The 15,764-nt window shown below is 44.7% G+C and overlaps 1 protein-coding gene across 6 annotated transcripts in view; it reads right to left on the bottom strand.

Annotated features, from left to right (window-relative positions):
• Nucleotides 1-10,456: 10,456 nt before the first annotated feature.
• Nucleotides 10,457-15,764, bottom strand: part of BAALC (BAALC binder of MAP3K1 and KLF4) — an 81,599-nt gene continuing 76,291 nt past the window's right edge. For all 6 annotated transcript variants that reach the window (XR_011543121.1, XR_011543123.1, XR_011543122.1 and 3 more), the window contains one exon: nt 10,457-12,870. Coding sequence is in view for 3 of the 6 variants with exons in the window: in XM_070630734.1 (XP_070486835.1) it covers nt 12,760-12,870 (111 nt within the window). In the remaining 3 variants the exon portion in view is untranslated. The remainder of the gene's footprint in view (nt 12,871-15,764) is intronic.

Raw genomic sequence — 15,764 nt, 5'->3', positions numbered from 1 at the left:
CTCCCACCACACCACAGCCAGTCCTTTGGATTCACTGTGCAGCAAGGTCGGCTGGACTGGAGGGAGAGAGGCTGAAGCCTGGGATGCCAGCCGAGAGAAAATGAGGGATGTTTCCTTTACATTCCTCCACTGAACCTCTGCCACAAATAATGCAATCTCAAACATAAGATGATCTCCCATTTTCCCAATGAGAAGATGCAAAAGGATTTTCTGATCTGAATATAGAAACGGACTAAAGATGATGGAAGGAGCTAGATTTTGAAGCAAATATTTAGTAAGCCAGTCCTGTTGTTTTTCCATGCCATCAAGTTGACTCTGACTCCTAGCAACCCTATAAATGAGTGATGCTCCTCCCAATGTCCTGTCCTCAACAGCCCTACTCAGCTTCTGCAGACTCATGCCTATGGCTTCCTTTATGGAGTCAATCCATCTCAAACCAGTCTTATTGGAGTCTAAATCTTGAGGGAGCAAGTTCTATGATCAGATTTGCATTTTAGAAAGGTAATTTTGTCAGCAGTGTAGAATTTGGATTAGAGACAAATTGGGAGGCAGGGGGTAAGGAGACTTCTGCAGAAATCCAGGAGGTGTGGTGGCCTCGGCGAAGGTGGTGGTTCTGAGACATGAGCGGAAAAGACAGATGTGAGAGACATTTGGGAAGGGTATGAGACAGGTTTCAGTAACAGAGGGAGAGGGAACAGTCAAAGGTGACTTCAGAGTTTCTGTGATGAGCAGTTTGGTGGAGAGTGGACCATTGACTATGAGATGCAAGGCACATTGATGAGGACAAATTTATAGAGCTAGAAAGTAGTATTAGGAAGGGAGAGCTAAAGGCAAAAGATGGGAGAGAAAGGAGGTGACTGCAATATAAGCAGCAGAGTCAGGAGGAACAGCTGGTCAGGAGACCTACCTGATCAGGAGGAGTAAAGAGTTGGGCGAGAGGCTGAGCTCTGTTTGGGGAACTTTCTTCTCTCCTGCCCCTCTCCCAGCAGCTTAGGTTTCAACATCGGCTTGAGGTTAATCATGTGGTACCATCAGAAAGATTCTCTTTCCTGCTCCTGTTATTCCCGGAGGAGCAGAAAAACATGGTAATTACCGCCCTGCAATTTCCTCTCAGGAAAAGCTAAATCTCCTTCAAATGAACATAGTATTTCATTGACATAGAAAAAAAATTGAACAGAATGCAAACAATCTTCCTTTGAAGACAGGAATAAACAAAGTCACTGACTATAATCACTTCCTTCTCAGCTGCCGTCACCAAAGGAGAAAATGGCTAGATGATCATTGGTCCAGGAAGAGGGGATCAGCTTGTCCTGGGTTGCCTGAGACTTTCATGGTTTTAGCACTGAAAGCCCCACATCCCAGAATCTTTCAGAGGTCACCCCATCCAGGAGTTAGACTTGGATTCCAATCCTTTCTATAACTGATTGGCTATGAAAATTTGGGACACAGCTTTCCTGAGCATAGTTTTCTTATCTGATGAATAAATGACAAGCAATAGGATATACTGGAGTATATGAGTAAGCCATTTGGTTTAAAACAAATTTGATCTGACCTTATCTTTCCAAAAAGGCCTGAGGTGGCCTGTTGAACATGCATTATACGTCTGCTTCAAACATTTACAATGTCCCAAAGACAAGAATGATGCCCTTAAAGAGAGTGATGTGGCTTCCGCCTACATTGGCATTTCCTTAAAGATAAGCATCTCTTCCTAGAGACTAAGGGTTAATTACTGACCTACTGTGCTCACCTTGTGACCACTGACCTGCTGACCACCAACCTGCTAAGTTCCTATCATATGTGATGTATGCCCCTTGTTCCAAGATGGTATTTAACCACTCTGTTTATTTGGAGTGCTTCCTTCCTTTGTGAAGGTACTCTCCTTAGGGTTGGCTCATAATAAACTCACCCCAGTTTTGATTTATAGCTTGATTATGGATTATTTGCATCAACACATCCATAAAATGAGGTGAAGAGCTACTCTGAACATTCTCTCCTGAGGTGAGCTCCTGCAGTCCCATGAATTTAAATATCATGTATTGCCAATGTGATATTGTGATTTATAATAAGAAATATATATTTGGTCTTTGTCTGTTTCTGGCATAGATCTCCTAAAACCCTTGGAATTTCCTAAGTGATGAGAGCCAGAAAGGTACCTTTTGTTATGTTAATGAGGTGACTTTTGGAAAGCCCCTGGGCAACCTTAGGATGGGCGCTGGTTGCCAGGGGAACCAACCTTGTTATTAGAGGGGCGGAACTTTCAGTGCTACACCTCGACCTCTTGGGAGTGGGGAGGAGCTGGAGATTGTGTTCAATCATCGATAGCCAATGATTCAATCAATCTGCCTGTGTAATGAAGCCTCCACAAAAACCCAGAAGGATGGGGTTTGGAGTGATTCCAGGTTGGTGTGTGTGGGCAGAGTGGTGTGCTCTGAGAGGGCAAGGAAGCTCTGCACCTTTCCCACATATCTTGCCCTATGTCTCTCTTCCATCTGGCTGTTCCTGAGTTATATCCTTTCATAATAAACCAGTAATCCAGTAAGTAAAAATGTTTCTCTGAGATCTGTGAGCTACTGTAGCAAATAAATCGAACCCAAGGAAGGGGTGCTGGGAATCTCTGATCTATGGCCAGTCTGTCAAGCTCAGGTGACAACCTAGACTTTCGATTGGCCTCTGAAATGGTGGTGGTGGTCTGGGGGAGCAGTCTTGTGGGACTGAACCCTTAACCTGTGGGACCTGATGCTATCTCCAAGTAGATAGTGTCAGAACTGAGTTGAATTATACCTACTTGGTGTCATTGAAGGACACTCAGCTGGTGTTGAAGAATTGCTTGGTGGTGTGAAAAAAACCCCCACATATTGGAGCCAATGACTCTAAAATTTGTATCTCCAGGCCTGACTATCCTCCCTCACCCCAAGCTACAGACTTGAAAATCCAACTGCCTACTCAACATCTCCATTCGAATGTCTAATAAGCACTGAACACCTAAAGGCCCAAACAGAACTCCTGATTTCCTCTCCCAAATTTGTTCTTCCCCTATCATCTCTTTCTCAGTAAATGACACCATCAACTAGCTAGTTGCTCAAACCAAAAATCTAGGAATCGTTTTGATTTCCTCACTTGTTCTCTATCCCAATTCTGGGCCTCCAAAAGACAAGTTCTGTGGGCTCAACCTCTAAAACGTATCCAAATCCAACTAATTCTCCAAACAGTAACCAAAGGGTCCTTTTAAAAATAAAACCCCCAACTCCTTGCCCATGAGGCCCTCCTGATCTGGCCTCTGCCTTGCTCTCCCTTCTCAGCTCCCACCCCTGGCCGCTCTCTCCCTTTGATCGAGCCACACTGGACTTTCTTGATCCTCAGCTGCATTCAGAGCCTTTGCACTTGTCCCTCACTTGCTTGTACTCCTCTGTGCCCAGTTTTTCATGCATCTGGCTCCTTCTGGTCACTCAGGTCTGGGCTCAAATGTCCCCTCTGCACAGAGGCTCCCCTCGAACCCCCTCGGTGAGCGAGAGGTGGCCTGGAGCAGTTGGACTCCTGCCCAGGAGGACAGCACAGGAGGGTGATGGGCTTCAACAGAGAGTCTACAGGGTGGACCCCTGGAACCAGGGCAGAGCGGGGAACAGCGGCCACATGGCCCCCAGCACAGGAGTTGCTCTTGGACAAGCCCAGCAACAGAGTTTATGAGGACACAGAAAAATGCCCAGGCAAAAAGCAAGACCAAACCAAACCACCAAAGAAAGAAATAAATAATAACTTTAAGTATCAGAAATCCCTGAGAACTGGAAGTAAGCTTCCAACTGTCGAGTAAGAACTCCTGATTCCCTTTCCCCTCATCCTTTGGCAAACTCCAGTGAAACTAGCAAAGAGTTAGCCATTGATAATTAAGTAGCTAGGAACTAAAGGTTTTTTTCCTTTTTGCAATTACTGATTATAGCTTTTAACTGTTTAACCCACTCATTGTTAACTGTGATGTTTAGGCAATATGCTATCTGACTCCCACTAGGTTCCTATAGATAGCATCTCCCTGGAGCCTGGGTCACCACGGTAATGGTGTTCGAGCTGTGTTTCAGGAATCAGAACCCCTCTGTCCACTCCAGGCCAGTAGGGACCACCAACTCATCAACTAGGTCCACTCAGATGTCTGATAAGCAACCTTTTGACGTCAAGAGATTAAAGACTCCACCCTCAGATCATGCTAACACAGCCATTTTGTGAACATGGGTCCTTATGAAAAGGCGTGAAGTCTGACTATGCTTGCGCAGATCACCAATTACCTCACCTCTCCTCACCTCCCATCGCCTATCTCCATATTTCAGACCACCTTGTCCCCTATCCCACAAATATCCCTGAGTCCCTATTTTCCAGGAAGCAGATTTGAGACTCATGCTCTTGCTTCCTTGCATGGCTGCCTTGTGATTAAACCCTCTGCTGCAATCTTGGCGTCTTGGTGTTTGGCTTTCTGGATGGCGGGCACAACGGAACTTGTTCGGTAACACTAGAATGGAGGAGAGAGGAGGTGAGCTGATCACAGCCCTGTCTCTACGGGAGGTTGGCTGCTTCCTACAGGCCTAGCAAGCAGAAAGTGGGAGAGAAATCGTACCTTTGAGTGAAGATTGATGTGTTGATACATTCCTAGGACTCTCCTTCTAATTTCTGAATTGAGACCATGGTTGCGACTTTCAGTGACTATAGGGCTTTCTGTTATATATGAATGCCCAGAAAAGCCTTAGGGCTGCTGGAGATGGCAGAGGAAAGCCCACATTTTGGAACACATTTTAAAGGCACTGTTAGAGACAAAAATAAAGCCATTTTGCAATCATGACCCACGAGCTGTGCCATCCACTGAGCTGCTCACACTCTCAGCAGCCCAGCCTGGAGCTCAGCCCAGTGTGTCCACCTCCAGGCCCCTGGCCTGAGGCTGTAAATGTCATGGAGGTTTCAATAGCAAGTGTAGGGTTACCAGAGTCTCATCCACTCGGGTGTTCTTTGTGCGGGGGCAAAAACTAGCCTTGATTTTGCTCAAGAATCAGTGGGTGAATTGTCCCTATTCTTCCTCTCCCCAGGATCTCAAACAAAACTGTTTTAGAAGGAGCTCCTTTTAAAGGATTTAATTTTCTGTGCCCACTTAAGTGATGTATTTGAATATGTATTTACTTGGGTCTTTTCTGATTGTGACAGCCAGGGAGAAAACTGGGATATCTTCAACAGCCGAGGAGAACCAAATGGGCCTGCAGTGGGTCTGCAGTGGGTGCAGCTTAGTCAAACACGCTGGAACTGGGTTCTTCCTTCTTCGAGAACAGCACTGCAGAGTTGACGGCAGGTTCTGGGCAATATTGGCGCAAAAGAAAAATGCAGAAACTCCAGTCCATTGCCATACAACTCCTCCAGTGGGATTCCTTTACATCGAAAATTGTCTTGCTTGCTAGTTACCAATTTGGGGAAAACTGCCCTCCAGAGAGCTTGCAAATGAAAGCTCAGAGAAGTTTAAAGGAACAATGTAAAGCTTCGATAGCCCAAAACCAACTAAGCAAGTTTTCTTCCTCCGTGTTATCCTGAGTCGGTGCTTCTGCACAGGGCCGAGCACATACTCCTTAGGAAGATTCTTGAAGATAGTTGCGCTCCTCAACCCAGGCTGTCCAAGGTGCGTTTTATATTGGATAAGAAATGCTTATCTTGAAAATGTACACTTGTGGTGCGTGAGAAGAAACAAAGTACTCAAATGAGGAGCCAGCTCTCTAGCACATTTATCCTTGAGAGCTGAACTTTCTATGCCAGGCCCTGCCCATGTCCTGCAAATTTCATGGCTGGGTCACAGTTGGACAATAATAAGCAACCTTTCGTTTATCTTCATGTGCTGGGCACTGTGCTAAGTGCTTTATATATATATATATATATATATATATTAAATATATGTCTTTACAAAATCCTCCTGCTACCATGAGATACGATTTGTCCCATTTTATAAATGGCCAAACAGGAGCACGAAGAGGTTAAATGACTTTCCCAAGGTCACAAAACTCGTAAGTGGTGAAACTGGGATTCAAACCCAGGGAGTGTGATTTAAGACCCCCTCATATAGTTCTGGAGACACTAATCCCGTGATCTGCTGAGGCAGTGGTTGTCAACCCTGGCTGCGCATTAGAACCCTCTGGGGAGTTTTAAAACATCTTAAAGTCCAGGTTGTATCCTAGACCAATTAAACCAGAATCCCACAGGGTGAGACCAAGCATGAATAGTTTGTAAAGCTCCCCGTGTGATTCCCATGTGCAGCTGTACTGCCAGCCATTGTGTTAAGCAATTATAATTCTTTCTACCTGCTAATTTTTTTAAACTGGAAAACAATTCTATTCCATGTTGTTCTTTTCCACAGCAGTGGTTGAGAGGCCGCTGTGTACAAGGCACAGTGCTGCCCTTTGAGCTGGCATGTGCTTTCTCCTTGGGACCCTGCTAGCTCAGGCCTTCAGTTTCCTATTCTGGAACAAAGAGGAAGGAGTGATTACTATGGTAGATCTATAATACTTAGGTTTTCCATACGTTTTAGAAAGACCCCAAAATTTATTAGTATTACCTTCAAAGGACTTTTAATATTGTGGCACAACTCAAAAGAGAGCTACTGCTTTTGTTGCTGTGAAGAAAAAAATTTAAAAGAAACAAAGGTAAAATTTCGCAGATTTGTATCTGGGGTGCTATCATTGATCCTGGCATTAGCACAGACAACTTTGAAGTGCGGAGACACTGATGATATAAAAAGGGCTGTGAAGTCACTTGCCATCTATCATGACAGGAAGAAATTAACATTTGTTGAGCACTTACTCACGGTGCAATGGACAGAGCATGGGTTTTTATAGACGGGTAGACATGGGTTCGGATCCCAGCTATGCTGTTTAGTAGTTTTGTGGCTTTGGGTGTTTAAGTCTCTGTTTCCTTATCTGTAAAGTGGGGCTAACGAGGCCCACCTGGCAGGACTGCTTTATTGATTACAAGTAGCGTGTGTCAAGCACCTAGTACCGTTCCTGGCACAGGGCTGTAATTATTATTATGTGGTGGATACTGTTATCTACATTTGTTATCTCACTTAATCTTCACAACACACCCTCAGAAAGATGCTATTATTTCCCCTGACAGGAAGTGAGCCTCTGAGAGGCTCCTGGACTTGCTATAAGGTGCCAGCTGAGCCTTTGTCCTGTGCCCCGGAAGCCTGTGTTCTCTGTTTTTCCTGGCTGTCTGGCTGCCACCTCCTGTTTCATAGGCCATCCCGTGGCTGATGGAGCTATTAGAACAGAAGGGGATATTCTCTGGATAATGAAATAAAATTCAAAAGGCAAACAAACATTTTCAACTCTCTCTCTGGCACATGGCAATGTTATGAAAAGGGCCGTGCGGGTCAGAAAGGGCAATGTTATTCAGCCCTTTTCCTTTCAAAGCAGAGTTCTACCTGGAGAATGCCTAGCTAAGAAACTAAAACTGCGGAGCTCACTCTAGAGTAAGTGCCCAGACTTGGCTCTCTGCTGGGTCAAAAAGATCGGGTGATCTACTCTCTGATCATGTCAGAATCTTCTAATACTTCCAAATTCCCAAGAGAATTAAGTATACAGTCCTTCTGATGCTGGTTTTTCTGTTTTTTATGGGGGATAGTTTGTGGGAATGATTTGAAGTAATTGAAGGAGAATTAACTATTGCTGAAATAGTTGAGGAGCTAACTGTAAGGGAGATGGAGAAATATGGCTCAGCTGGGTGAACACCCTCCAAGCTCCCGCGCCGCAAAACTTCTCTCACCCTGTCTATCTTACGGGAACCCTGTTGATTGTCAAAATTGACTTTGGTGGAGCCATTTTAAATGGAGTCAGAGCTGCCTTTCCAGAGAAACTGCCTTGCTGTCTTGAACCTTGGACTGGGCCAAACCTTTGGACTAGGACAAAATGGCAATTGTTTCACAAGCAATTGTTTGAGAAGTCAGCAGGAGAACAGACATCCTGACTGCAAAGACTGTGGATTGTGGACTTTCTGAGGACAGAATCAATAGCCAATCAATGTTTAGCCAAGACTAGCTCTCTGCCTCCAACTCCAATTAAAATTCTTTGTAATACAACCTCCCTTCTTTTCCTTTAAAAGCCCCTGACTCTTACTCCCTAGCAGGACATTATTTGGGTTTCTACCTGAATCTGTGCTCCCAAAATTCCAATTCTTTGATTCCAAAATAAATGCCTCTCTGCCTCTCATTTTGGCTTTTTATTTTTAGGTTAACATGATCAAACCAAAAACTTAGGAATCACACTGATTTCTCCCTTTACTTCCTAAACCCAATTTATCAGCAAATATTAAGGTTTCCATTTCCAAAACATACTCAGCATCCACCCACTTCCATCCATCTTTACCACCATTACCCTATTCCTTGCCGCTAGCATCTCCCCACAGCTGCTGCAACAGCCTCCTAAATGGGCCCCTGCCCCATTCCTGCCTCCCTCCCGTCCATTCTCCTGTGAATGTTCTTTTCAGCACCCATCACCATCTTAAATTATTGTGGTAATTTATTTTTTATGTTGTCATTATCTGTTTCCTCCACTAGAATACCAGCTCCCTGAGGGCAGGGACCAGGTCTGTTTTATTCCTGACCATCTCCCAACTTCTGACACATTGAAGCTTCTTGATAAATACATACAGAGTAAATAAAAGGGGGAGTGAATACATAATTTTAAATATTAAGTCATATCTGTAATTTTCCAACTCAGAAAATCCTCCTGAGATTGACTTGTCATATTGGTGGGATGTGGTAAAAGGACCTTCTATATTTCAAAGACTCGTGAAAAGAACATGAAAACAATATATCGGGAACAGAATTTGGAGCAGGGGTTGCAAACACAACTGTCTCAGGGTTCCAGCAGGTAACACAAATGGGAGGCTGCCACGTGTAAGCCACAATGTGTGGTGGGGGCCTCACAATCTGGAGACCTCCAGCCTCAGCTAACACAGCCTTATCAGCTCCAGCTGACTGTGTCTGAGTGGCAAGAATGGCCCAGGGGTGGAAGATCTTCCACATCTTCAGAAGATGGAAAGTTTATATATCAATTAGAATTAGGTTTGGCTGTGAGTAATGACCTGAAACAGCAGCTTAAATGACGTACAAGTATATTTCTCTCCCACAAAAAGAGGTCTGGGGTGTGAAGTCTAAGGCTCATGTAGGCTCAGTGGAATCAGGGACCCAGGTTTCTTCTAACTTGTTGCTCAGCATGGCATGTCTTCCATTCCCAGGATCAGCTCCTGACCCAGTGGACCACTGTGGCTCCAACCATTACCTCCTTATTTCAGGAAGCAGGAAGGTAAAAGGGCTTGATCATTCTTTTATAAGGAGGCATCCTGGAAGCTTCCAAGCCTTACTCATTTTAGTTCATTGGACAGAACTTAATCATGTGGCTACTCCTTGCTGCAAAGGAACCTAGAAACTGTAATCTCTATTTTAAGTGGGTTTGGGCCGAGCCAAGGAAGAAGGGGAAAATGGATAATGGAGTTCTAAACTAGGAGTCTCTGCTAGAGCTTGCTTTTTCTGTGACATTCTCCAGTTTTACAACCATGACAGCCAAACAAAGCATGTCTGCCATCTGGTTCAGCAGAGTGACAGTTTGAGAATCCTGCATAGAGGAGCAAATTTGGATGGGATACATTTGTGTGGCCTGTGGGGCAGCCAGTGAGGGGCATAAACAGGTGAAGGTTAGCAGAGCTTAGACTGCAAACCAGAGTGTGTGTTCAGGTAGCCTGGGGGCTGGGGCTGGGGGTGGGAGCACTGTGCAGGTGAGCAGCAGGGGGGCAGTGAGGAGGATTAGTCCCTCGCCTGCAGATCCAAGGAGTTCTTGGGGCATTTGCAGAACAGGTGGTCCCTGGCTGCTATGACTTCACTCACCTTTGGGTCTTAGCAGCTCTTCTGAGGGTACAATTCCAAACTCCTCTGAATTGTGAAGTTTCTCCTCTTTCTGACTTTCACTGGAGGTGTCCTCTCACACCAGGTCAAGGTCATCCTCTCTGGAGGGATAAGGGAGCCTAGCCAGACCCACTCCCCAAGAGCTCACCATCCCTTTCTAGTCACTGCCGGTCACTCTTAGACTTGGGCTCAGCCTAGTCTCAGGCTGTCACAATTCCCCTCCAAATGGCCGAGTCTCCTAGCCATGCTAGACCTTCTTGCCAGGAAAGGCACCATGATATACGGTGGAAAAAGCACTGGATGTGCAGGTAAACTTCTCTCACTTGAATCCCTCCTCCATCACTTAGTGGTTGAGTGGACTATAAATACTTTTATAACTGTAAGTTGGAGCTAATAGCATTCTCCTTACTTACTGTACAAGGCTTTTTGAAACATTCACAGGGATCAATTATGTAAAAACCCTTCATTTAAAAGAAAAAAAAAAATCTAAGCAGCTCTACATACAAATTGCAGGTTCCAGGAAAGAGTCTCTGTAACTGTCCATATGTTTGAAATTGATGACTTTATTGACACAAACTTGCAATAGAAAGTGTTATGCCGATAGGAGAGTAAGACTCAGTTCCCGTATCATACGTGCATGAAAAAATTGCCAGACGAATTTCCAGTAACATGTTTTAACTTCTGGTCACTGTCTTGGTGAAATCCAGGTTGTTCTGCAGAAAGATCATATATGTCCTCGTCCCCTTCTCCCTCAGAAGTGAGAAATTGTTTCTATATAAAACAGAGGCACCCTCTCAAGTTGATAAATTCCAAACAACATGTAGCACTTAAGTGATGCAAAAACAAGGTTGTAAAGAGAAACTAGGCTTAGCCCGTGGCTGACAGACAGCACAGGGACTGGAGAAGGAATACCCTACATAAAACACAAAGCACATGCCCTGGGAGAGCGAGCCCTTGTACTGGCAGGATCAATGCCAAGCTTTGGCAGCTGGGGGCTCCTGCTGAGTAATGCCACTGGGGACACAGGAGTCACAGGTTTTGCTTTTATTATTTAAAAAAATTTTTTAAGAATGTTAAGTTCCTGAAAAGCCCTTTTTCAAAGAATCAGAAAATAATAGAGGATTGGGAAAACCATAGTTTTGTGTCTCATAAAGTCTCATACAGTGATTAAGAAAACACCCAGATCTGAAATTTGAGACAGAAACCTATCCTGAATATAAAAGTGAGATTACACTGCAGCGCAATCTACAACACACACTATACCTTAGCATCTAAGTTGGTCTCCTAGTTATTAAGACCACTGTGGGATTCAGGATATAAAATTTTGATTGGCCAGATTCCAAATCTCTCAGCATCTGCATGGTTCCTGACACATGGCATTTAATGTTATGGAAGAAATATACAATCTACCAAAGGAAGGAAGGAAGAAGAGAAGAAGGAAGGAAGAAAGAAAAGACACTGCCCACTTGCGTTTGGGGAATAAGAGTTGGCAGGTGAGGAGGCCGAGTATCTGAGTTCTACCCTGCTCATGTCAATTCTCTGGACTCTGTGATATAAACACACACCATCAGGCTGCCTCTATCTGCTAACATGGAGTTTATTGGTATCGTTTGGTACAATTTCAGTCCTACCTTTCCCAACCCCAGGCATGTTAACAGTCCTTTAAAAATCATGCTACATTACTGTGGAGGAAAATAATTCCACCTTAACATGCTTAAAAAAATGCTAGAAAATTTTATTCCTATCAAAACACTTTTTTTTTCTTTTTTACTGCATCAGCTACCTCATCTCTAACACAGTACATGCCAGTCCAATGTCAGTGTGAATGTGCATCAACCAGGTACTACTGACTTTCTAAAGTGATTCCTCTGCAGGTACCAAAAGGACATCGTCCTGGGGCTGTGTACAGAGAGGCCGAAGGGAAGCCCTGTGCTGTGCAAAGGGAAGCTGCCAACATATTCTGGATTATCTCCCTCCTGTGAGCAGTGTCCAGTCTTTAACAATTGCAAATGACCCAACTAGAGAGAGAAAACACTGAAGAATACAAGCAAAGGAAGCTGGAAAGCTACGAAAAATGCATCCTAGGCATCCTAGGTTGGATGCATCAACCACAACAACTGTGATATTGTGGTTCAGAGGCTGACATAGACATCAGCATGGGGGCCATTGAAGACAGAGAAGTGGGTGTGACTGCATCATAGAGACCTCCCAAAGACACGCCGCTGTGGGGGTTGGCGGGGTTAGTTTGTGTGAAATTGCATCTGCCTCTGTCTCATACTGAGCTAAGGAAACAAGAATAACACGGAGGTTTGCTGTTTCTTGCTTTAGAAACAGGGGTTTAGAGTTGGGTGAAAGCAACCTTTTAAGTGAACATGGTAAGCTCTGTGATGGTGATACTCAAAAAGAAAGAACACAAGAAAAAGCTTGCCTGAAGCAGTGCACATTACCGTGGCCAGGAGCGCTTAGAACCGACGTGTGAATCTATCACACATGGAATCAATCCGCCCCTTCTACCTCTCTGTGCTTCATAAATGGGTCTGTGGCTTTAGCTCACCACTTTTACACCAGACTGTACTGCAGGAGCTGCAAGGAGGCAAGCAGAACTGCACATTTGCAGTCGATTACCATACGTGAGTGCCGTGCCAATACATTGACATGATAAATAGGAGGCTGAGAGTGTCCCGACAGCTCAGACGGCCACTGGCTGCCAGGTGAGACAGTCTCTCAAGACACTCAGCAACGTTCACGTTCAGCAAGGGGCATCCACTTCCTCAGGCTTCCTTGATGGCATCCAGTATGTGAAGGGCACCAAAGAAGACCATCTGTTCTTCTAGTTGAACGCTCTGCTAGTTGACGCAGTTCTTCGTGATTCTTTGACTTCTGTCCACCTGTCGGATGCTGTCTGGAACGTTAATGGTGACTTCTTTTGCAGACATTCGTTTAGCATCTCTTTTAGTCTGTTAAAAAGTTTAACACAGTGAATTGAGTTACTGGGAAATATCCAAAGGTCTTCATATTTGCATTAATCTCTTGAGGTTATTACACACGCATACACAGAGAGAGAGGGGCAGGAAAAATGACCCACAAGAACACAGGCACATACACTCCTTTTCGTATCTTTCTCTGTTGACTCTCTAATTCCAACCTAGAGCAGAGCTTGGCATAAGGAATGCTCAGTAAAATGTTGTCGAATGAATGAGTGAATTAGTTGAGGTCCATCAAAGGGTAATGTGAAGGCTTCGCTGGTTTTAGTAGAGTGGTTAATGGTTTGAGCTTTCCAGTCTGATAGACTTTGGTTTAAATACTGACTATATAATTTCACTATGGGCAAGTTTTTTCTAACCTCTCTAACTCTTAGTTTCCTCATCTGTAAATTGGGGAATGATAATAGTAGCTACCTCATAAGGTTATTGTAAGGATTAGATTAAGGTAATGCATGTAAGGTACTTAGCACAATGCCTGTTACTAAATCAAAATGAAAAAAAAAAAAGAGTAAGTACAATGAGTAAAAAGTAGGATAGATTATCCTCTTCTAAGTGAAGATACAACAATGACAAAAGTCCAGAATTCACACTAGTACTAAAGCATTGACTAAACTGTAGGTTCTTGAACCATATGTGCCCAATCCCCCCAACCCCCTTCAAGGGAAGCCACTTCGGCTAGTGAGCAGCGTCCAGTCTTTAACAATTGCAAGCGAGAGGTAATTTTGCACCCATCCCACTCAACGATCACATGCTTAGAATAGCATGAGATGGGCCTTGAGTCATCTCTATCTTGGACAAAGACATGTGCCACCCAATCCTCATTCCGGGAAGGCCCTGCTGTCCAGCTGCAGGGAGTGCAGTCAGCAAATAGCCACCAGTTGTCCCCTCAGGGTGGCCTCAGAGAGCCACTTCACCCAGGACCTTGCCCTTCCTGAGGTGGCCCAATGAGGGGGTAAATGCAGGGGTATCAAGGCCTGGCCATTTGGCCCAAAGCAGGCCAGCTCAGACAAGCCACTTAGCTTCAGAGCTCCCCAGTGGATGGCATCAGCTGAGGCTATTGTCAGGCCTGCATTGTGACTCGACTTCTCCCTCTGCTCACTCCTGCTTCCAGCCCTCCTTCCCACAGGTGTTGACAGGGCACTTCCCAGTGAACATCCTATATAATGACATCTCAGAGTGTGCTACCTGGAAAGCAGAATCAGTCTGAGATCTGTGGGAGAATCTCCCACAGCGTGAGCATCTCCCCATGCTGCGTGTGAGTCTAGTGATGGTAGAGGCATATTTTTCATACAACATGGTCCCTGAACACAAGCCAACTACTTCATCTGTAGTGCATCTGAAGAAATGGTGAAATATTGTACCACTGGAGAAAAATTAATTTTTCACTGTATTTATTAACAAATGATATGTAGGTTTCTAACATGTCACATAAATCCTGTGTAGTAGCTGCTGGCAATGCCCCCCTCAGATTCCCTTTACTTGGCCGGTACATCCATTCCCCAGCTGTTGTGAGTTCTGGCTGCTAACTGCTCACAGCAGCACCCTGTTCTTGAGAATTGCCCTCATCTGACTGGAGCCACCTCCCTGAGAAACGCCAGAGGTTACACCCTAATTCCTGGAGACAGCCCAAAGCCAATGCCTGATTGTTGGGGATACAAAAGGCTGGCCCTTTTGCCTCAAGGGGGTATGAATCTATGATGCCATTCATGCTCCGGAGCTCCCTGTAGGATCAGGCTGAGGCAACACTACCGCTGTTCAGTTGAGCTCACGTGTTTGGGGAACTTGGTCCTGCCCCACCCTGCTTCCCCCACTACCTTACGGGTTTCACCGGAGACTACTCTTTCCATCACTTCCTTGTACAAGGATCCTCATCCCAGGCTCTGCTTCTAGGGAACCTGACCTAAAGTAATATTTCATGGGTGATTTGAGGGATGTTTAAAGATAATTGTGACCATACACAATTTTAGCCTTATCCATTGATTTCATGACATAGGATTTCACTGTTTTCCTCTTCGTGTTCCCAGTGCCTAGCATAGTCTGAGATGTAGTAGGTTCTCAATTTAACTCTGGATGAGTAAATGGATGAAGGAACGGATGAGCACACCTCATCTGTCGGTGTACCCGTGCTTTAACAATCAGCAGTCAGTGCTGTCGAAGGATTCAGTCTGACACTCACCTCTTCCAAGCCTGAACTGGCACCAGGGCAGGCAGTGACTTTCATGGGTTTATTTTTCCCTAAAAGCAGAGAATTCATAAAGTCCCACAACCAATTTTGTTTCCTAAAGAAAAGTGTGGCAACTATGAGGCTAGTTCCATCAGATTTCCATTTCAGGCGTTATTGCATAAAAGCTTTGAGGACTGGGGCACGGCATAGAGACACACAGGAGCCTTATTTGAAATGAGCCAAGTTGACAGCAGCATTCCCCTCAAGCTGATGGGCAGTAAGGGAGCTTTCCAGAATGGAAACGTAAACTTTCCGAACTGCATAACTGCTTTTCTTTAGAGTTATTGGCAAGATTTCACAAAAGGTTATTAAAGATCATACAAAGAAATGCTCTGCTTTTCTAAGCTTAAAAACCTAAGCAAGTATTCAGCAATTGGATGATTCTTACTGTCCTAGCCCAAAGAGTCAAAGGCTACAAAATAGGCATTCCCAGGACAGCCACAGAATATGCATGGTTGAATCACAAGTACAATGGGGCAGTTTCTGAAATCTGTATATCAAAGCCTGCACCGTGGAGATGTGCAGAGGACAAGCTTTGGGGCCAAGCAGACCTGGGTTTAGTGCAAAGCTTTGCCACCAGTTAGCTGTGACAACACATGTTGCTTTAACCTCTGAATCTCAGTTCCTTTACCTGAAAGTGGGG

Source organism: Equus przewalskii, chromosome 8 (genome assembly GCF_037783145.1).
Source record: "Equus przewalskii isolate Varuska chromosome 8, EquPr2, whole genome shotgun sequence".
Lineage (NCBI taxonomy): Eukaryota > Metazoa > Chordata > Mammalia > Perissodactyla > Equidae > Equus > Equus przewalskii.
Note: the sequence above shows the minus strand (reverse complement) of the source record. Positions and strands in the feature narration are given on the sequence as shown.